The sequence below is a fragment of the Trichosurus vulpecula genome, chromosome 8 (genome assembly GCF_011100635.1).
Source record: "Trichosurus vulpecula isolate mTriVul1 chromosome 8, mTriVul1.pri, whole genome shotgun sequence".
In the NCBI taxonomy this organism is placed as follows: domain Eukaryota; kingdom Metazoa; phylum Chordata; class Mammalia; order Diprotodontia; family Phalangeridae; genus Trichosurus; species Trichosurus vulpecula.
The window spans coordinates 147,978,071-148,002,465 of record NC_050580.1 but is presented as its reverse complement, the minus strand read 5'-3'; the positions used below and the strand labels follow the sequence as shown (position 1 = coordinate 148,002,465).

At 35.5% G+C, this 24,395-nt stretch overlaps 1 protein-coding gene across 2 annotated transcripts in view; it reads right to left on the bottom strand.

Annotated features, from left to right (window-relative positions):
• The window catches only part of USP3 (ubiquitin specific peptidase 3), a 123,309-nt gene that overhangs the window by 14,134 nt on the left and 84,780 nt on the right, over positions 1-24,395 (bottom strand). For both annotated transcript variants that reach the window (XM_036735012.1, XM_036735013.1), the window contains 7 exons: positions 23,110-23,191; positions 17,519-17,601; positions 16,399-16,512; positions 15,764-15,877; positions 4,429-4,575; positions 1,767-1,873; positions 1,546-1,626 (listed from right to left, as the gene is read on the bottom strand). In XM_036735012.1, coding sequence (XP_036590907.1) covers positions 1,546-1,626; positions 1,767-1,873; positions 4,429-4,575; positions 15,764-15,877; positions 16,399-16,512; positions 17,519-17,601; positions 23,110-23,191 — 728 coding nt within the window. The remainder of the gene's footprint in view (positions 1-1,545; positions 1,627-1,766; positions 1,874-4,428; positions 4,576-15,763; positions 15,878-16,398; positions 16,513-17,518; positions 17,602-23,109; positions 23,192-24,395) is intronic.

The window sequence follows — 24,395 nt, the reverse complement described above, 5'->3', positions numbered from 1 at the left end:
TTTTGGAAACATTTTTCCACAGTATATGCTGTATACATAAAAACACTTTAAACTAAAGCTCTTTTTTTCCTCCTCTTCTCCTAGGCAGAGGTGTACCCTGCAGATGGTAATATAAGGAATACGGGTAAAGCACCATTTAAATGTAGTTACACATATAGGGGTTTTGGCCTCAATTCTTATACTAGTTAGGCACTGAAATAGTCTTAGAAAACTACCTTAGTAGATGATTGCTACTTAGCAGCATGACTTTTATTTTTATTTGTTTTTCTTTTCTTTTAAAAAGTCTATGAACTACCTTCTCTCCCTTCTTTGCACTGGCAAAGCACTAGAGATGTGGACATTACATCTACTGTCAAGAAACACTCTATACGTTGCTTAGTTTTTCTCAGTTGCCTTTGTGCTCTTCTTTCTCTTATATTCTTTGCTAAAAAAATGGTTCTCCAGGGAGGGAAGACAAGAGGGACATACTTGGAAATAAGTGATATAAAAACAAAAGATATCAAACTTTATGTATGTGTATCCTATAACATAGGGGCAGCTAGGTAGCACAGTGGATAGAGTGCCAGGTTTGGAGTCTGGAGGACCCGACTTCAAATCTGGCCTCAGACACTAGCTGCGTGACCCTGGGCAAGTCACTTAACCCTGCCTGCCTCAGTTTCCTTATCTGTTAAATGAGCTGGAGAAGGAAATGGCAAACCATTCCAGTATCTTTGCCCAGAAAAATCCCAAAAGAGGTCACAGAGAGTCAGACAACTGAAATGACTGAACAACGACATCCTGTAACATGTGGAAGTAAATGAATGATGTATTCTAGCCTTTATTCATGCTGTTCCCCTATAGCTATGCCATCATTTCCTCCTAAACTATTCAATTCCTTCATATCCTTTAAAGCCTCATCAAATTCCAATTATTACAGGAAACTTTCCTTGATCGCCTCTTACTATCCCTCCCTCAGCTACTAACGCCACCCAATAGTACCTGCTGGTACTGACCTCCCCTTCATGTGCCTCTTTTTGACTGCCTAATATACTTATCTGTTATTGTGTATTACAGCTTTCTATGTATGTGTCTTCTCCTCCTACTTAACTATAAGTTCAATGTGGGGTGGCATTCTTATCTATATTTTCTAACTCTCCCAGCATCTGGTACACAAAATAGGCATTTTAAAATGTTTTCTGAATATATATATATATATATATATATATATATATATATATATATATATATATATATATATATATATATATATATATATGTAGTTCCACTTTACCTGGAAAACCAGTTTGGTTACAAACCTTAAATTTTAAAGGCTATGTCTTCTCAGTAACATTAAGAAGAGAAGGGAAACTATTTCAGGATATGGTAAAATAAACATATAAAATGGGCTTTGTTGAGGTACAACAATCTGACTCTGAAAATATTCTCATTAACCAAAGAGCCCACATGTCCCAAAGGTTAAAGGAATGCAAGAGATAAAACATACTTTAGCAAGGTCACATACAATAAAAGTCCAGGGAGACTTCAAAGCAATAGAGGTATCCTTACCTCGGAGTGAACACAACGGCCCATTTTCTTGGTTCTTAGAACGCTTGTTTCTAAACTGACTGGGAATATCTAATGAAAGGTCTTAAAACAGGGAAAAATTAGTTAAAACCACATTGGCCTAATCACTATTTTATAGAAAATCATCAATTTCATGGTCTCTTTGAAAATATTCAAACATTTTTATCATAAAAATAACACATAAATACCCAAACATATCTTACCAAGAAATGGATCAAATTTTCTAGATTCTGTCCCACATATTAAGCAGTTAACTTCATTTTGAAGAATGCCTCCAAATATAGCTGTGACAACAGTAGATGCTCCATTTCTAAAGAAAATCACCATGTGGGAAAATATTTTAATCACAGGGTCTATATTTCTTTGACAGCACTAAAGCATTAATAAACATTTTTTAAAGATTCATTTAAAACAAGTTTCTCCACTGATAATGGCTGTGTATTTTTTTAAACTTCTAGAAGAGGAATGAATGGAGCAAAGAAAGTTCCATGAAAGATTATCAAGGCTAAGCCATTCTTACTGATGACACAAACTAAACTTCAGTTTAACTTTGGAGGGGTATTATCTATAAAAAGTTTGTTTCCCTTTCTGTTTTGAGGACAGTAATGAGTGACTTCAGACACAGTAAAGCCTACAAAAGAGCCTTCAAGTTACTTCAGTTCTGACATAAAAAATGCAAACTGGATTTTTAAAAACTAACCCATAGTCCTAATGACATTTGAAAATCTGAGATATGAGAATCTAGAAGGTACAATATCCATTCTCCCTTGCGGTTTAATTTCTGTAAGATTCACAAACCAGTTCTATGCCTAGAGTGAGTATATAAAAAATAAATTCTTAACCTATTAATAAAGATATCTGAAAAGGAGAAATAGAAAAAATTTAAATCATTCATCCTCTTATGTTGCTACTAAAACACCATGTTAGCTTTAAAGATCAAATCAAGTGTATTTTGCTGTCAATTTAAACTCACTATAGTTCTTCCACTTCAAAGACTCTTTAAAAAGTTAGAATAACTTCCAAGTTCTAGCTCCAATTTATATTAGATTCATGTAGCATTACTAAGTTTCAGTTTACCATGATTTTAAACACTATTCACACAGTGAAACCAAAATATGTTCTTATTACAAATGCATACTAAAAATGGTTTTTAAAATGACTAATGTAGAATGATTTAATGAATTATGGCTTCTGTATACAAATTGCATTCTACTAGCTTAAAATAAATAACATATTAATGAGTTATACATTCCTTAATCAGTAATAAGACCACGTCTTATAGCTGTGTAACTAAATGCATCATATAGCTTATTATTATTAAGGCAGATATGTCTACTTTCAAGATAGCCGTAGAGATCTCAATGAATAGGACAACTTGCAAATTTAGGTTCTTGTACATTTTAGGTATCATGTTTTAATGTATTTTAGTTGATATTAAAAAACTATAACATATGAAACGTAAAAAGCACCAACAGAATGCAAATGAAAAGCAACACTGTTTTGTGTGAGAATTTATTGGAGATTGGTTCAAAATTATGATATTCAGTGAGGCAATGTGATAGAGGTCTGTCACTGCCCCTCTAATTGATGTCTCAAGTAGCTGACTGAACAACATTATACTGAAGTTTCATGATGTTAGGCAGGAGTTTCTTAAAAGAAATATATTAATAATTATAGATTACAACAGTTCAGGTAATAATATGAAACCAGGACACATCCATGGGTTTCCTATATAAAATAAATATAGACTATATTGTATGTAAAATACATGAGCTATATTATGTCATATCATTGTTCTTTGTACACAAATATGTTGCTTTAAAATATATAGTTCATTTTTCCACGCTCAACAAAACTTTGAATGTAATATTGTTGGGAGGAGATAACTCACCGCCACCTTCTTTTCTAAACTGGAATTTGGGTCAGGGGGAGCTGTATATCTATGTATTACAGACTATAAAGATCTATACTGGGTCCATTCCTATAGGACAGGTGGCCACAGGAGGCTGAAAGTGGATGGAGGAACCCTACTTTAACATTAAAAGCAAAATAAAAATAAAAACAACCTAACTACACTCACTAGATCTAGAGAATGCTAAGCGGGCAAGACTACAGTCACACCTATATAAAACTTACCTTTCTTTTTCTGATGAGTTTAACTTGTAATCCCCTTTCCTGCACAGATCAGGACTGACAAAAGTCTCAAAAATTACAACATAAGAGGAGACTGCACATTGACCAAAATCCAGGCTGAAATGACTGTAAACATCCCTGCCTAAAGCAAAATAAATGTTTTGGTCTCAGTGCAGGTTTCAGTCTATCAGAAATTACATGGGAAAACAATTCAAAATTTTTTTCAAGTTATGGGGCAAGAAACACTTCTGAAAACTTACTGGTGCTTCAAGGTCAATTAGGGAATGAACAAATATGTTTTAGGCAAATTCAAGTTCCAAATTGCTCAAGCTTATGTTTTCAAATAGAAGTACAACTGGTTTGGGTAGACTAAAAAAAATTCCATCCCCCCCCCAATTATCTTCACTATCATTTGAGAACTATTTATAAAAGATCAACAAAAACTGAATATATCCTATACTTTTTCTAATTTTCAAATAATTTTTACTGAATTTCAATTAAAGCTCTCAGAATAACTAAGAACAAATCCAATATCAATGTGTTCAAATGCAAGAAAAAGCATGATTACTTTGGTATGTTACTTGTAAAGAATTTAAATAAGAAATATGTACAAAGTTTAAGCTAAACATCAACATTTTGAAATATAGAATACCACTAGGATAATATTACATAAAGCCCTCCCATGAAACTCCATAAAAACAAAACAAAACAAAACAAAAAACAAAGTCTTACATGCAACATTTGTTACTTGCAGAAAGACTAGAATTCTCTTGCAGAATTACTGATCGAGAAACTCCATTGAAGCCTCCCTGGAGTTCCAAGTGTAGATGGTCCAAAAGATAGCGCATAAATTCATGGGCATCCTGCTGCTGATAACCCCTTAAAGGAAACAAAAATGTTTGATGAATATGAAAAAGGAAATCTAAATATGAACCACAGCACACTGGGGAGATTCAACAAATATTTATTAAAATATTATTTCCCATGCTCAAATCAGTCAAGTGATAGGCAAAGCAGGTTTTTCTACCCAAATCAAAATGGTTTCACTACAAGAGCAAATTCTGTGTATCCCAATTTCATATCTTATTCTATCAAAGACATTAAATTCTAAAACACTACTATAGGTGACTGAGAATTTTTAAACTAATGGCTTAAACTGAAAGAGGTTGGTTTAACCTTTAAGTCTTGACTTAAAAGAATCTTTAAAACTGCTAGAGATCCAACAGTTTCTATAGTCTGTAAATACATCCCAACTAAAAATCTTTTAAAAAAATTTTTTTAAAACTGTGTTCACTCAAACAATGAAATCTTCCTCTGATGATAAACCTTAATACCTGACTGAAAAAAGAGACATATACAATACCTTTTTTATGTGCTGTCTGACTGTAGCAAACAAAATATTCTTATACTAAAACAGAAGATCAATTGGCAACTAATGAATACTGGCAGCAAATAAAAATAAGTTAGGAAGCAAGAAAGTTTTAGAAAGCTATTTGAGCAAGAAACCCCTATGTCTCTAATGTATAATATTTTAATGAATTCAGGAGAGAAAAGACTTAAGTGTAGCATACTGCCTGATTCATTTTGTAACACTGAATTTTGTTGGCCTGGTTCCAAACGTCTTAAATGATAAAACTTTCACTAGTTTTCTTAGCAAAAAATTCCATTACCAACATTTCTTACCAAAAAATTTCTCTCGCTATTTATTTTCCCCACTCAATTCCTAATTCAAAATTTTAATTTAAAATCCAAAATTTTAATTTTGTTAATTATGCCAAATAATTCCCCTAGTCCATAGCAGTCATCATTATCCATTTGCCAACTGCTACCTTGACACTTTCCCTAAACTTATTCATTTACAGTTAATTCACTCTGAACTTATGAGGAAATGCAAAAAATTATCATAAAAAAGTAAAGTTTGTATAGCTACTCTAATTGATTTGATTGTTAGGTGATGAAGTTGAAGTCAGTCTAATGTTTGCACTATCTAAAATGCTAAACGATCAAGTGGCTATATAAAAAACTGTTCTGTGCTATCTTCAGAACAAGCCTGTGTTACCATCTCTTAAGACTCATCACACATACTACACCAACCATACTTTAAATATTGTTTTGTTTTTACATCGATTTGCATTTATTTATATTCTTTCTTTTAAATAGTGTAAAGTTATTCTTAAAATCACAATGTGTAGTCTATACAGTGTGCCATTAAATTTCCTTTCCTCACATAAAAATAATTTATATTCTACTTTTTTCCTTGTCATTTAGAAGATGACAGCATTGGAGGATAGAACCACTCTGTTTTCCTATAAAAGTCAATAAATACTTGTAGTGTCTTCTTCAGCTTATGTAATTTCATCAGAATATACAAACATTACCCACTTTTCTCTAGGTATTGCTGAACTATACTGGTAACTGTGGGGGGAATGTGGTGACAATCCAAGGAGTCATTTAATTTTGCTAAATGAAAATCTAAATACAAACCATAGCACACTGGGGAGATTCAACAAATATCTCTTAAAATATTATACCAATAAACCTTACAATCCCACCTGGATAATTTTCTAGTTGGGTTTCTATAAAGATTTTCCAAATGCTCAATTACATTTTCAGAAGGGGAAAGGAAGGGAGGGAAGGGGCATAAGTAAGACTTACAATAAGAGGAAAGGGAAAGTTTTCCTTCTTCAATGATAATGTTTCCTACATAAACAATTGCTACTATGTCACCCATGCAGCTATTTGTCAACCATTGATGGAATGGATTTTGAGGAAAACAATAGATATCTTTAAAATAAAATTAGAATTCAGGCCCACAGGAAACAAACAGAATGGAAACTCAGTGGGGTTTGAGTTTTATTCACATTACTACTTTTAGTTGTTTTTAACTTCAAAGTCTCATCTTCTATAGGCCTCACAGTTTCCTCACTGACAAAAAGAATTAAATCAGTAAATCTCATGAGAGACACTAAAAATAGTCACTATAAAAACCTTCACACCTATAAAAGGCTAGAATAACAATAACACCATTATGTTCCTCTTGAGGAAAGGCTGAGTATAAGAGGTACATAGTTGAAATGTGTGGGAGATAGAATGTGGGCAAAAGTATTGTCTTTTCACAATTGATTCCTGAAACAAAAAGAATCCACTTAATACAAAGAACTTTGCTGATACCAAAAACTATTAACTTTTACTTTCTAGAATGTGACAGATAATTTCAAATATCAAGACAAACACCATGAAGTCTAGACTTACACAGCTACTTGCGTGACATCACAACATGCATAATAGTGACATGTGCCTGTGTATTATTGTCCATGTGTTAGGAGTATCAGTACCTAATTTGTAAAATGGCAAAGACCAATCAGGAAAATGATATCCCTGTACGAGAGCAAGTAGAGTCACTCTAGAATAAAAGTTCCAAAATATCTGGGATGCACTCAAAATTTTGGTTTTGTTAAAGGTACTAAAAATCTTTAACATTTACAAAGCAGTTCTGATTACTTTGAAAAAATAGCTATAAAACTAATATGGCTTAGCTCAGCTACTCCTCTATGGTATCCACTACTGAAGCTGCTGAGATTTTTCCAAGGAACACAAAATTAAAAGTGAACTTAGTTCTTACACATGGACAAATAGTGAATTAAAGTGCTTAAACTGAAAATGTTTAAAAATCTAAGCTACCAGAATCTTGTATAATTCTATTTTTTAAATTCCCTTTTCTAATAGAGGGCAGTATCCAAAAAAACTCGTTTGGATCAAAAATACACGTTACATATACATGTTACATCCAATAACGACCTAACACCCTACCCAAAAAAATAATTAGCAAATATATGAATTAGATTTCAACTATCCAATTGATTGAATTCGTTCATCACTCATACTACATTTTAAGTGCTGGTATGCTCTTCATTAAACAGCATGGTCAAGATGGCAGTGTAGAAGGAAGTAGTACATTGAGACCCCCTCCAAACAGAGCAAGAAAGTGAACCAGATTGAAAATCCAAGACAAAGTCACCTTAAGTCCTTTTTCTGGCCCCCTTCCGCAAAGGAAAACAGTGGTTTTCAGAGGCCAGTTCTGGCCGGAGCAGAAGGCCTAGACTCATAACAGGGCACCTCAACAAGGACAGGTGCCCATTACCAAGCTGTAGGTCATAAATCCTACACAAACTAACAAGGAGATTGTTCCTTGAAAAGGAGACCCAGGATGGTGTACTGAGAAAGAAGCAAGCAGCAGTGGTATGCCTCTGAAGCCTTGAGAGAAATAGCCAGGGTAGGTATCTCAAATACAAGTGGATCCTTGGTTCTGTCCCTCTGAATCAGCAGAGCTTTCCAGCTGGCTGCCAAGGGCTGAGCCCAGTAGCAGTCTACTGTTGTTCTGACCAGTGGGGGCATCAATCAGCCTTCATCATGCATCAGACCACTTTGGAAATGCTAAAAGCTTACAGGTCCCCAGCCTGAGCTATCCCTGAGAGCCTGGAATAACACATTCAATACATCAAGAAAAGAGCAACAGGACCGGTCTAGACCTCCCCTCCATAAGTGCACAGTCGGGCTCTAACATTAAGTTCAAAGTCAGAAAATAGTATTTAAGAATGAGCAAACAAAAAAAAATCCCACCATAAAAAGCTATTATCGAGACAGGGATGCTCAAGACACAAAAATGACTCCAAAACATCTTCAAGCAAAGTCTCAAAAAAAAACCAAAACTGCACGAGCATGAATTCAACTAGAATTCCTGGAAGAGATGAAGAGTTAAAAATATTTTAAAATGTTTTTATCATTGAAATGAGAGCACAAAAGGTCATCTTCTGAAGGAACTCAAACCAACTAAAAACGTCTAGCTACAGGAGAGTCAAAATCCAGACCTTCCAGGTCAAAGAAAAAAAATGCTGCATGCAGCCAGAAAGAAAAAAATTCAAGTACCTAATTTGTATAATTTAGCAGTCACCACTATCAAGAAATGGAGAATCTGGAATACCATATTACCAGAAAGGCAAAGGATTTATGGCCAAGAATAACTTACCCAGGAATCCTGAATATAATCTTAAAGAGGAGAGAACGGACAAAGTAAAAGGGGTATTTCAAGCATTCCTCCTGATGAAAATACAAGAGCTGCATAGAAAGTCTGAAGTTTAAACATAGGAGCTATAAGAAATATAGAAAAGTAAACATGAATGATCAATCATAAAGAACTAAGCAGGGATAAACTGCTTATAGTCTAACACAGAGAATGCCTGTGTCCTCATTGAACTCTTTCATCATCAGAGGTCAAAGAGGGAGTCCAATTAGACAGAAGACCCAAGAGTGATTCTATTGTAACTTGATGCTCTTAAGAAAAGAATGGAAAGAGAGAAGAAGAATATACTTGGGAATGAGTAGGGGCAGTGGGGAGTGACTGAAGCTTGAATCTCATACTTATCTGAACTGATCAAAGGAGGGAAGAATATATGCACACAACTGAGTATAAAAATATATTGCACTCAACAGGGAAATGGGAGAAGGAAGAATTGGGCAGTGAGTCAATAAACATTTATTAAGGGCCTAATATGTGGCAGGCACTGTGTTAAGCACTGAGAATATAAATAAGAAAAAAGATAGTCCTTGTCCTTCAAGGAGCTTACAATCTAATGGGAGAAGACAAAACACAAAAGGAAGCTGAAAAGTGAAGGTGATGGGGGTGGAGTGGAGGGAAAAAGAGAAGCTACCTGACTGTGGGCATGGTGAAGTCCAGTCCATTAGAGAAGCCTCAAAGTAGTGCAGCCAGTTAAGAAATGAGATGTTTAAGCTGCTCTCTCTCCTTAAAAAAAGGTTTGGAATTGGTGGAAGGGTAGTTTAAGAGAGAGATTAGTTTTAAGCATGACAAACTCTAAGGACATGCAAAAACATTTATTGCTCTTTTTGAGGTAGCAAAGAACAGGAATCTGAGGGGTTGCCCATAAATTGGGGAATGGCTGAAGAAGTTATGGTATATAAATGTGATGGGGTACTACTGTGCCATAATAAAAGATGGAGATAAGTTTCAGAGAAAACTGGGAAGATTTATATGAACTGATGCAGAGTGGGTGAACAAAACCAGGAGAAAATTTATGCAGTTTAAGAAAATATGGTAAAGACTAAAAGAATTAGGAACTCTTGATTGGTAATCACCAACCATGATGCCAGAGGATAAACGATGAAACATGCTGCCCACCTTCAGACAGAGATGAAGGACTCAGTGCAGATTAAGATGTTTTGTTTTTTTTCACAAGATCAGTGTGGAAATTTGTCTTACTTGATCACACATGTCTGTAATGCAGGTTTTGTTTTTCTTTCCTTCTTAATTAGGGGTGAGGAGACAAGACCGATTTTTGCTGATTTAAAAAACAAAATATATATGTAACGCGAAAACAAAAAAAATGGAACATGGTATAAAAATCAAAATGTTGCCCTTGAAAGCTAATAATCCATGTAGGGATCCTAAGCAAAATATAAGCAAGTTATAAGTACTGAAATACAAGTGGTAACAGAAAGTCCTCCCTCAACCAATGCAGGGTTACACTAATTTAACTTAAAACCTGTATTAAGACTTTGGGGAAAAAACCCTGTACAGGTGCTGACCACTGGCTGGATTACTGAGGGCTGTATTTTTTGTTGTTGTTAACCACAACATGAATATTAAAGTGGGTCTTGAAGAAAGGTAAGGACAGGAGTTGGAAGACAGGAGGTGTGAATTTAAAACAAGGCAAACAGAATGAGATAAAACACTACCAAGATGCTCGGTTTAGAGCAGCAAAGGGGTCCAGATAACGAGAAATGTGAGTGGGCAGACACTGGGGAAGGGGTCAAGGGCAGAGAGGGGAGGAGGGGTGACCGAAGAGAGTCTTAAAAAACTAGCTTGAAAAACTGTTATCATTCAAAGGATGAGAAGGAAACACAGGGAAGTGATATGATTAAAACCATGTGAGAAGATTATCCAGGGAGCTGTATATTAGTGACGAATAAGATACTAGAGAGACACCAACAAGATGATCATTTTGGTGGTTTTTATTTCTAAAGCTGTTGGCATTTCAAAGTGAAGTGTCTATTTTAAATAAAAATGTTTTCATTTTTACACATGTTGAATTTTGTAGGCTTTGCAAATTAAACCAAAAAGTTAATTTCCCCCAACATTTCATATGCTGAGGCAAAAGCTACTACTTATTGCCTGGAAAGAAATGTAAATAGAAACATAATTCATAAATTTGTTACTTGTGTTTCCTTCTGTAGAGACTAATGACATATACCTAAAATTCTTCTGGGATAAATGTGGCTCATGAGACCTTTTTGGAAACCCCTACTACATTAAAGATAAAGTTTCACCAAGCTTTATCCACAATGTAATCAAGAGGCCTGGCAGGGACAATTGGAAAAGAGATAATAGATTGAATCAAGAGGAAAATTATCCCTGTTATCATGTAAATAAAGCCCATTCTTAATTCTTCAAGAGAACAAAGAAAAAACTTGGCTCAGAAAACTTAAGCTTTCCACTTTAATCAGTGATTAAGGAAATCTACCAAGTTTACCCTGGCATGCACAGAGCTCTCTTGTCTAATATTTCTCTTTTCCTTCAAACAGCTAAATCATGTTCATACACTGGAACTACACAAACAAATATCAACCTTGAAAACTATATCCACCACACTTTTTCTCACCTGAAGAGCTGAGCCACAGGAAGAAGATGCAGGGGGGAAGCAAGTTTCTACAGAAGACACCAGGCTGTGTCAGCTCCATGGCTGGTGCCCCCCACTCAATGAATATGAACACATTTTGGTTGGAATATATGGTGTAAAACAACACACTGTTAACATATGGAGAAAATGCTAACCTTTGGGGCAAATTACTTAGATGATCCCAGTAATCTGTGCATAAATTCCTTTACAGATGATAGGCCTTGGAATCTTGTTACAAAGTTGATAGCAAATCTAAAACAGCAAGTTTCTACTCTCATCTTGCCTTTTATTAAGTAACTAGAAAATCTGTACAAAATTAAGTTCCCTCAGATTAAGGTTTAAGTAGCATGATATCTGAAAGAATTTCCATAAAAACAAAGACCTAATGGTTGCTAATAAATACAGTGGTTGCTAAGTAAAACTGGTACCAGACATTTCTGTCATGTAGAATCAAAGCAAGGATTTCAACGTTCAACAATTTTATAATATTTAGGCCACAGTTAGGAAATGAGGCACAATGTGTCAGAGAGTTTAGCAACAATGTCTATTTTTAGGAAGGAGAAAGACACAGTATTCATTAAAAACTTAAGGAGTAATGTGTCTTGAAAATAAGATGAATTAATTCAGGAGAAAATGACCACGTTTTGTGAATAACAAACATGTGAAGTATTGAAAATGTCATAGTCCAAATCTAATCTTGAATACTTCTGGGAAAAAGAGGTCGGATTTATCTGTGACAGTGAAAACATAAATTCTGAGGCTATTAAACTGTGCAATTCTATTCTTATGCTTTTTGTCCATTGTTTGAATCGGATGAATGAAAATTCCTTCATTCTTAGACTTCACCTGAAACACATGCTATGTCTGCCAAGAAATAAATACAGGCAACCTCCAAGGGTTTTCTTTCTCCAAAGTAGTTCAAGCGCAAGTGGAATGCCACATTGTAGAGTTTTACTACTTACTACAGGGGCGGAGCCAAGATGGTGGCTGGAAAACATAAGCTCCCCCCTAGGTTCCTCCAAACACCTATAAAAAAATGGCTCTGAACAAATTCTAGAACTGCAGAACCCACGAAATAGCAGAGGGAAGTGGGGCTCCAGGACAGCCTGGATGGTCCCGGGGTAAGGTCTGTCACATGGACCTGGGAGTGGAGAGGAGCAGAGCCCATCGTGAGCTGCGCCTGGACCAACTAGACCAGGAGGTGGGTGGAACAGGCCCTAGCTTCCTGAATCAGTGAGCTATGGCAGTTAGCAGACTTCTCAACCCACAAACACCAAAGACAACAGGGAAGGTTAGTGGGAAAAGCTTTTGGGACAGAGTGAAAGGAGTTTGTGGTTTGGCCACCACCTAGGGGCAGCAGAGGTGATGCAGCCCTGAGGCTGCTTACAGAGCTAGAGTTGAAGTTGCTTCCGGCCCCAGGCCCACCAGTGGGAGGGATTAAGTGGCGGATCTGAGCAGGAGTGCAGAGCCAGCTTAGATCTGAGTCACGGTTTGGGTTGGCAGTTCTTGGGGGGGGGGGGGTAGCGCTGGTGTGGCAGAGCTTGCTGTGTACAAACAGCTCTGAAAACAACAGCACAGTCCCTTAAGCTTGGGACAAAGTACTCTATACTCTACAAGCAGTCATACCCCTACAAAAATCTCAAGGGTCAAGTAAGTTGGCTGGGAACATGGCCAGGCAGCAAAAATGGACTCAGATTCAGACCCAGACTTTGGAATCTTTCTTTGGTGACAAAGAAGACCAAAACATACAGCCAGAAGAAGTCAACAAAGTCAAAGAGCCCACATCAAAAGCCTCTAAGAAAAACATGAACTAGTCTCAGGCCATGGAAGAGCTCAAAAAGGATTTGGAAAAGCAAGTTAGAGAAGTAGAGGAAAAATTGGGAAGAGAAATGAGAATGATGCAAGAAAACCATGAAAAACAAGTCAATGACTTGCTAAAGGAGACCCAAAAAAATACTGGAGAAAACAGCACCTTAAAGAATAGACTAACTCAAATGGCAAAAGAGCTACAAGAAGCCAATGAGGAGAAGAATGCCTTGAAAGGCAGAATTAGCCAAATGGAAAAGAAGGTACAAAAGAACAGTGAAGAAAATAGCACCTTAAAAATTAGATTGGAGCAAGTGGGAGCTAGTGACTTTATGAGAAATCAAGATATTACAAAACAGAACCAAAGGAATGAAAAAATGGAAGACAATGTGAAATATCTCAATGAAAAACCACTGACCTGGAAAATAGATCCAGGAGAGATAATTTAAAAATTCTTGGACTACCTGAAAGCCATGATCAAAAAAAGAGCCTAGATATCATCTTTCAAGAAATTATCAAGGAGAACTGCCCTGATATTCTAGAGCCAGAGGGTAAAATAGAAATTGAAAGAATACACCAATCACCTCCTCAGATAGATCCCAAAAAGAAATCTCCTAGGAATATTGTCACCAAATTCCAGAGCTCCCAGATCAAGGAGAAAATACTACAAGCAGCCAGAAAGAAACAATTTGAGTACTGTGGAAACACAGTCAGAATAACACCAGATCTAGCAGTTTCTACGTTAACGGATTGAAGGGCTTGGAATATGATATTCTAGAGGTCAATGGAGTTAGGATTAAAACCAAGAATCACCTACCCAGCAAAACTGAGTATCATGCTCCAAGGCAAAATATGCACTTCCAATAAAATAGAGGACTTTCAATAAAATAGAGGACTTTAAGTTTTCTCAGTGAAAAGACCAGAGCTGAATAGAAAATTGGACTTTCAAACACAAGAATGAAGAGAACCATGAAAAGATAAACAAGAAAGAGAAATCATAAGGGATTTAGTAAAGATGAACTGTTTTGTTTGCATTCCTACATGGAAAGATGATATGTATAATTCATGAGACTTCAATATTAGGATAGTTGAAGGGAATATACATATATAGACATGTCTATATATACATATATAGACGTGTGTGTGTGTATATATGTGCATATATATATATATGCATATATATATAGAGAGAGGGGGGGGGGAGGGAGGGTGGGCACAGGGTGAGTTGAATATGAAGGGATGATATCTAAAAAAATAAAATTAGGGAATGAGAGAGGAATATATTGAGAGAGGGAGGAAGGGAGAGATAGAATGGGGTAAATTATTTCATGTAAAAGTGGCAAGACAAAGCAGTTCTGTAGGAAGGCAAGCAGGGGCAGGTGACGGGGAATGAGTGAATCTTGCTCTCATTGGATTTGACCTGAGAAGGGAATAACATACACACTCAATTGAGTATCTTACCCCATAGGAAAGGAGGAGGAAGGAGAAAAAAAAAAAAAGGAGGGATGATAGAAGGGAGGGCAGATAGGGGGAGGAGGTAATCAAAGGCAAACACTTTCAAAAAGGAACAGGGTCAAGGGAGAAAATTGAATAAAGGGGGATAGGACAGGAAGGAGCAAAATATAGTTAGTCTTTCACAACATGAGTATTGTGGAAGGGTTTTACATAATGATACACATGTGGCCTATGTCGAATTGCTTGCCTTCTTAGGGAGGGTGGGTGGGGACGGAAGTGGGGAGAGAATTTGGAACTCAAAGTTTTAAAAACAGATATTCAAAAAAAAAGTTTTTACCTGCAACTGGGAAATAAGATATACAGGCAATGGGGCACAGAAAGCTATCTTGCCCTACAAGAAAGTAAGGGAAAAGGGGATGGGGGGGTGGGGAGTGGGGTGACAGAAGGGAGGGCTGACTGAGGAACGGGGCAACCAGAATATATGCCATCTTGGAGTGGAGGTGGGGGAGGGGAGAACAATAAAAATAAAAATAAATAAAAATAAATTTAAAAAATACTACATGATGCAATACAATTTAATAAATTCTAACTGATTTCCAGTAAAGACCAAACTTCATAAAACTCATTGATAGTACTTCTTTTTTGTTCTGGAGTCATAAAACAATTGAAGATTATTTATAATGTACAGACCTCTCATTAGCATTTAACAAATACCATGTTAAAACACTCTGAGTTTCACCCAATGTATTTCTTGTGAGTCCAAGACTATTTTAAAAAACAGCCCCTATTTATAAATACCCAAATTCAGTGAGATGCTTGCCCTTGAAAAAAAAAAATCAGTGCTTCCCTGCAATGAACACAAATCAATGTTTAGCTATGTTACTTAACCAAATAAAATTTGTTCTTCTAAATAAATTTAATTTTTCCTTATCTCTAGAAATAAAAGTACACTCCTAAAAATGGATTAATTTCTTGACTGAGGACACCACTTAGACTTACATTATTTCTTCAGGTTACATGAAGGTTTCAGAAGCTAATAATTTCCAAAAGCAGACAGATGCATATGGCTGGCTTTAAAAATGTTTTAACTATTACTTTTATTAAATAGCACTTACCTAAAATTTGGCATGATTTTCCAAACAACATAAAATAAGGATTCTGGGCTAAATGCAGTTTGGCTGCCTTGCCATAAAGCACACAATGTTTTTCTAAACTCTTCTACCAAGGAACTAGAAAAGCAGGAAAGAAAAAGAAAAGATATCGTTACCTCTAAAAACACTGTTTTTAATCTAAAATTTCTACAAAACAATAGGAAATAGAAACAATATAACCAAAACCCCCACATCTCACCTGCTTTCCTTTAACTATGTCGGGCAAGGGGTGCTTTCTCACATCTCTACTTTAGGGCCAAGTTTGGTCATTATAATTTCACAGCATTAAGTTTTGATTATTTTTTAAAGCCATGAGCTTTCTATTTATTACAAGAGTCAATTTTATAATTCAAATATTGCCAAAGCCTCTGCAGAGTACTAAATCCATTTTGCCTAAAAATAATGAAAGTATCACCCACTGAACAGTTGTTAAATGTTGTAAAATACATGTGACTGCTTGCTATTTGAACACAATGAGCAGCTACACTTTCAAAATTTCAATTTTGCCTATTAGTTTACATACTACACAAAAAGCATTACTACAAGCCATTTTTTCCTCTCTGCTAAAAGCCAGAAAGAACATATTCCTATTAACTCACACATTGTTATCCCCTTGGCTCCTGGTGTGATAAGTCCGCCTCCCTGCTGTTTTCCCATTTCGTAATTCCACAGCTGGAAGTTCTTTGAAATAACAGCAAAACTGCTGAATATTACTGTTTTAAAAGCAAAGGCAAGGAGAAAAAATGGTATGAGAAAAGAAATAACATAAGCCTGAGCAAAAAAGCAAGTTGTGCACAATTCATACTTGACACTTGGAAATGTCTATTTTTTTTTCCCTTAGAATTGCATATAATGCAACTATTTTTCAATCAGGAGCTTTATGTTTCTTTTTTAATAGTACAAAACAAATGGGGGTGGTAGGGGTATTTCCCTGAGATGAATACACAAATTAAAGGAAAACAATGTTTTAGAAAGCTTTTCTTCTATTTTTAAAATATCACCATCTCTTCAGTCACTCTTCAGTTTTTCCATCACGGAAACAGTCACACTTTATTTTCTTTCAGGTGCTTTATCCCAGTTATTCTCAAAAGAAGTCAGTGATTTCTACTTTACTTAAAAAAAAAGTTTCATAACAGTACCTTTCAACCTCTGGAGTAAATGTTTAGTACAGTAGTATAGAATGTCCTCAAGTTTCCTTCTATGAAACTACATTTTATGTGTAACCGAATTAAAAAGATTAAAGTCTAAAAATCACTTCAGTGTCCGACTTCTTAGATTAGGGGCTCTCTAAAGCAAATCCAACTTGAAGGTAAACAGTGCTGGACTACTGTACTTATATTTATGTTACACACCAGTCAGAGACGGAAGCAGAGTGAGGAATACAATTTCTTCCCCAGTGGAATTATACACAGTGACAGGCAGTACTAAGTGAAGTCGAGATCATTCTTAAAGTTAGTAATTTAAAATTCCTCAAACATCAAATGATTTCTTCTCATGTTCTCAGCACAATACTTACTGGTCATCTTCTTGTCACTATATTCCTTCTGATCTAGGACAGAAAGCACTTCTCCGACAATTCTCTAAATGTACATAAGACACACACAGGCCAACAAGATACTGAAATTTGCTACCTCACGCAATTTCTCCAGTTTCAGTTGGACACAACGGGGAAATACAGAATCCTTATGGTCCTGGGGTAGGCTATGACTGTAATGTTACCTGAGTGACTGAAGAATAGCATTCATAAAACATGTGTTCCCCAAATTCCGAAGGCCTGTAGCACAAAGGGCAGTGGTACTTCCCTGCAAATTGGAAGTAGATGTCACAATCAGTAGGAGATATCAATAACTGCAGGTAATAACCAATTGTTCCACACCACAATACTATCATTTAAAGTAATGGTGATATATCAAATCAGAAATCAACTTTCCTGTCCAGAGAATATTTGTCAAGACAAACTTTTTCCTCTCTTCTGCATTAGTACTGTATTTTTCCAAATCAACAATTCAAAGTCTAGAAAAACATGTCCCACAGTTTGGAGAGACTCTCTAAGAAGAATTTGCTCAACTTTACAGACAAAAAGACCTTAACATTTAACTATTTGCAGCCACTCTAAATTATCACCTGTTCTTTGCTTTTGTACATACATGATTACATAGTTGCAAACATGTTAAACTACTAGAGTTCTGGTTTTTTCCCCAAACATTATTTCATACATATATTTCTAGGTATCCACATGGTATATAGCCACATGGTATTCCATAGTATTATTATATCATTGTCAGTTCAATCAATCCCTATTGTTGGGACAGTGGTTTTTTTTTTCCACAATTGTAAGCAACATTATATACATCTCTGTACAAATCACCTGGCTTCCTTTTGAAAATATTCCCTTGAAACAACACAACCCAAAGTGGAATTGCCAGGTCTAAGGTTATGGACAATTTTTTTTACAACTATTACACATCACAGTTTCTCTTCTGAAACAAACATCTACTACCACCCATGATATGTGACTATTTCTTCATATCATTAATACTTTGTTTTCATTATTTTGATATATTTTCCCTCCACAAAATCCAACTCCAATGCTTCATCATGGTACTGGAGATCACTGTGTACTCAAAGCCTACACTGTGACGCACTATGCTGAAAAAACTTCGGGGATGGCCCCAGGGACTGAGCACTTTCTGAGAACCAGTCTAGGTAAGGTGAGGCTTATCAGCTGTGGGTGTAATGAATCTTCTGGCTATGCCGTTAATGACAAAGTAACCATATCCAAAAAGGAAACATTTGTCTGACGTGACCTATTCTTGAAAATGTCTTACTTAACCTTAATCATCGCCTCCTTTCCCTTACAAATGTTCACTAACTATTTCTTAATAATATGTAACCAAAATGTCAAGTGGCATTCCTGAAACCCTCTACTCTTGGCAAAAGAATCAGGCTTGACCTTGGGAAATGTCTCTCTAATAATAACACAACTTGTGTTTTGTCCTCACTTAGATAAATATGGACACAACTGAATTTGGTTCATTTCTGTATTTGAATCAGCTCATCTGCAAGCATATACAACTTATAAATGTTTGAACATAATGAGAATGGAACTCACCTCTAAGCCACAAGCAAGGGAACAGAGTTACTGTGTTTCCTTAGCCTAGCCTGTTTCTCATATATGACATTGAATCTCCCACCTGTTTTTGAATGTTCTCCCTCCTTGCATTTGTGTCTTGGAATCTCCCTGGTTCTGTTCAAGGTTCAAGTCCTGTGCCACCTTCAATATGAGGATTTTCCAAATCACATCAGTTTTTAATGCTATTCCCCACCAAGTCACTTTGCATTTACTTATCAGTATATCTACTGCTTTCACCAGTAGAATGAAAGCTCTTTGATGGCTGAGGATTGTTTAGTAATCTCAATGCCAAGCAGAGAGTTTGGCACAAAGGTCTTTAATAAATGTTTACTGAATTGAGTTGAATTACTTATTACAGGGTGGGTGAAGGACGGGAGGGTAGCAGTAGAGGAAAGTCCCTCTACCAATGCAAACAGGCAAAAGTTCTGCAACTTACAGACTTGAAGAACAGCCTAGGGCACTGAAATGTTAAGTGACTCGCCCAAGGACACCGATTCAATAAGTATCTATCAGGACTAGAATCATAGTCTTAGTGACTTAGGGCTAGCTCTCTAACCATTATACCATACAGCATCATGCAATCACACAGTATAAGAAAAATAAATGGACTGGAAGTCAGAAGATACGGGCTTGAATTCTGAGCGTCTTATTTAGGATCACAGGATTTTAGAGCTGAAAATGCCCTAACAGTCATCTGGGCCAGTCCCTTTCCCCTAGAGAGAACCTTTTAAGTGCCAAAACAATGTTGACATCTTTATTATAATTCAACTTTTCCAGCAGGAACCAAAGCATACCTTCCTATTTAGTCATGTTCCCTTTATTTATCCTTCTATGGTTTTTAAATTGCCCTTGAATAAACTTAATTTGTCCTAAGTTAACCAAATATTTAACATTTTTGCAACTATTATAAATAGAATCTTTTTTCACTCCACTTGTGGGGCTATATACCATAGTAATACAAGTGATTTTATGGGCTCTTCTCTAACAGTCTAAAATCTATGACGGCAAGAACTATGTTTGATTTTTCCACTTATCTCTCAGCATTAATAGGCACTCAATATATTTTGCTGAATGAATGAATTCAATCAAATCTTCTATCTTAGAACACTGCTAAGATCACAAATTATTACTAGCAAACTTTCTGGTTGATTTCTAAGTACAAAATAATATCTAAAAAAAAGGTTTATGGAAATATAATATCACCTAAGTGCATAAGGGTAATATAGCAAAGAGCTGTTTGAGGTCTGAGGGAAGGTGATTATAAGAGCAAACAGGGATAGCTTCTTGCAGTACATGGCCTTTGAAATGAATGTTTTACAACCCAAAAGGGCAGGGAAGGCATTACAAGGCAAGAGAAGAGCCTCCTTAGAGGCACAGAGGTTAGGCTGCTTGAGAGATTGCCAACATGAGTGTTTCAGTGCCTAAGGATTAAAGCAGGGAACAAAGGGTAGAGAAAATCTAGGAGCTAATTACTGAAGTCACTGAGCAAGTTAAGGGGAAGTGCCAACAGCTAGTAAAAGACAGTACAGTAAGTAAAAGAAGAACAGAAAAGGAAGTATGGGGATAGAGAATAGACTTTCAAACCTATCTAGGTAAGTAGAGGGATTTTTAGAAAAAAGAGTAGCCTCTGGTGAAGAGGGTTACAAAGGACCTGGTATCATGAGAGGAAAGCCAAATTTCCACTAAATGGAGGTAGAAGGAGAATTTGTTCACAGTAAGAGCAAGGGTTCCAAAGGCCACAAAGGAACTGGCCAAGCTGAGTTAGAATAAAACTGGGAAGAGTAGGAGTGATGAGAATAGGTTGAGGATTTTAAAGGCTGTGATACAAGCATGCTGCTTAAAACTTAAACAGTGAGACTATATGGACCAAAACTGGAGAACCAGTACAACAGAAAGAGACCCTCTTGAAAGAATAAGTTGATAAAAGGTTGGCAGAAATATTCAGAGAATTGGTTGACTTTATTTCTGTAAATAGTTTTTGGTGGTTGAATTCATATAGTTCCTCCATTTATCTTGGTAAGTAAATTTCCAAATAGTCCAATAGATTATAGTCCTTAATCTTTTAAATGGAATTTCTCTATCTACTTGTTGAATTTTGCTGGTAATATGTGTGGATTGATTTTATGTCCTACAACTTTAATTGATTCAAATAATTTTTAGTTGATTCTCTAGGGTTCTCTAAGCAAACAATCTGCAAAAAGCATTTTTTCTTTGCCTCTGCTTATTACTCATTTTCTATTTATTGTCTTATTGATCTGCAGTGGTGACAAAAGACATTCTTAATTTTACCCCTTGCTCTTACTGCAAAGGTCACAGGTTTATCTTTATTACATATAAAGTCAAGAATCAATGGCCTATTGGTTTTAGATATATACTACTATGTTAAGGGAAAGGTCCATTTATTCCTGTATTTTCTAGTTTTTTTTCTTTCCTTTAAAAACAAACAAGCCAGAAATGGTTGTTGTATTTTGTCAAAAGTTTATTCTGTATTCACTGATATCATCATGACTTTTGACCAGCCCTGAATTCCTGGTATACATCCAACCTCATCATAGTGTATGATCTGTGATATTTTGCTAACATTTTATTTAGAAGTTTTGCATCAATGTCAATAGAGAGATTGGTCCATAGTTTTCTTTATTTTGATTGTCCTTGTTTAGGTTAAAAAAAAAAAGACCATGTTTGTTTCACAGAGGGAATTTAACAAGAGTCTCTTTCTGTTTTTGCAAATAGTTTGTATAATACTGAAACAAGATTTTCTTCCAATATTTGATAGAATTCACCTGTAAACTGACTTGATTTGTTTTTGTTTTTTTTTTACACCAATTGGAGTTCATTTGTGGCTTACTCAATTTATTTTCCCAAGATCAAGGTGTTTAGATTCTCTATTTCTTCTTCTGTTAATCTGGGTATTTTATGCCTTTGCAACTATTTCATTTAAGTTGTTGGTTTTATTGGTGTATAGTTGGGCAAATAATGCTCTTTCCATAAAACAAATTCACATTCATTTTAGAGCATAAAACTTGAGGAAATTATTATTAATGTGAGTTTTCTGAAGAATTATAATGCTTAGTTATTTTTCTACCATCAATGGAAGGTCCTGAATAATAAAGTTAAAGAACTATGATAAACTTTTTAAAACTTATATCCAAACTCAAAATCTTATAGAAGTGAATGGTGAAAATTATCTTTACATGTAATTGGAAAAAATACTATTAAGTGGGGGGAAAATAAAATTATGGTATTTCCACCTTTAAAAAAACCTGGTAACCAAGAAATATTTTTAATAGTATCTCACTTTTCAGAGCACCACTGTAAAGAGATACAGTGTTGAAGCAGGCCACTTGAACCTGAATTGACTGAGAAATACAAGAAAGGAGATGTTTAGAACACTTACAACCTCAGAGTGAATCTTGAACATTATAATTTAAGTCTTCTAACTCCAAATCAAGCTCATTTCCCAGTAAACTACAGCTTCTTGTTACTCAGATCCCTTAATAGAAGTAATCAAGTATAATAAGTTTTCATCTATGACTCTCGGCATTCCATAAATTTTGGAAATTTGTTATGTATAGTGTGGATAACCTCCCTGATCCAGGCTTTGAAAGGTGAGGTATAGAATAGAGAAAACAGAGGCAATCAGTTTGTAATAACAATGCTATCATACATTTGTGTAGCATTATACAACCTACAAATAGTTATGAAGCTTCTTTGGGTCTCAAACATTCTATTGAGGGTTTTAGGGCAAATTTTATTATGAGACAAGGAAATAGACTCAATGATGTTTAATGACTTTCCCAAAAGTTTTAGATTATTAAATGGCGAAGTTACTACAACTAAATTTTCTGACTCAAATATTCTCTTTATTTGTCTCAAGAATCTTGATTTGCAGATTCCACTCTGTCCATTTTAGTCTCTCCTATCATAGACGTTCTGTGGCCCCCGTATCTCAGGTCCATCTATATAATCTCACTTCATTAACTTCTCCTCAACTTCTTACTCTTCTTCATTAGCATTTGCAAAGCTCCAAAGATCCTTATTGGAATGCATTCAAAATCCAGCCTTAAATTATTTATAGGAATCTTCAAGAAGTAAATTACAATTTTATAAATGTATCAAAATAATAGCTAAAGCATACCAACTAACTCTGATCTCAGAACAAAGTTTAATTACTTACATTTACTTTTAACAACTTGCTGTTTAGAGATGAGTTTTCCAAAAGTTTCCTTTTCCTATGTCTGTCCGCTGTGAAAGCTGAACTATAGAGAAATACATTAAATGTTACTATAAAATCTAAACAAAACAGATTAAGGTTTTAAAGACACCCAAGTAGTTGACTGGCACTCCAGAGTTGGGACTATATTTACACACACAGACACACAGACACACATACACACTCACTCTCTCTCTCTCTCTCTCCTCTCCTCTCCTCGGGGTATGAAATGACTCAAAGCTGCATTTAGCTAGAAAGTCTTCTCTCCTGGACCTCTCCCCCTGCAACCCACCACATGTCACAGACTTCTACCTCCCACAATGTTCACTCTTCTTACATTGGAGGCTTCAGGTGGGGAAGAACAGTTTCTGAACACAAAAAGGTTGGGGTATACTAGGCTAATATTATCCTTCAGGAGCCATAATTTTTAGTCTAGAATGTGCTATGCCTTGCTTCAACATATGTTTTTGAAAGTTACAGCAAACATTTGCCTTAAAATAAATAATACCTTCCTGAAGAATTTATTCAAAATCAAGTGGGTACCCTAAAGTAAATATAAATTAGCATGAAAGTTTTTAACTAAGATAACCCAACCTTTTGCTAGATAAAAGGAATTCTTTATATGGAATTTAAGCAAGAGCAATTCCTCTATGAAAAGTCATTCAAATGTCAAAAATCACTTTTAAGGTACTATATACATGGCTTACCAATTTTAAAAAAAGAGCCATAGTAAGCTAACACTGACCGTTGGTGTACAATTTTCCCCCCTCTCTTGAAAAAGTCCAAGCTGTTTATTACATTGTATCCAGTCAATTTCTGCAGAATAACTACATAAATAATAATATTACGGATTCTAGTGATATCCAGTCAGGTACTACAAGGCTTGAATATATGGCCAAAAAGATTATATCAGAACTGTGTGGATTCTTTGTCTCTTTTTTTTGGTCTTTTTAAATATGAGCAAGATCTATTTCCATTTTCTCTATCATACAGGACAAAGTGAATTATTATTGACCACATTTTTTTTTCAAAAAGTGTGGCTCAATGGAGAATAAGATAAGAATTCATTACGTTTATAAACAAGCTATCTCCATTAGGAAAGCTATAATTGTACAATTAGTTCATAAGAATTACGTGACCCTAAATGTTTAAAACAAAACACACTAATGCCACCCCTCAAACACCTTTTAAAATCTGCAGCTATACCCATTGTGCAGTGTCAGGTTTATAATCACTGTCAAAATTCTAAC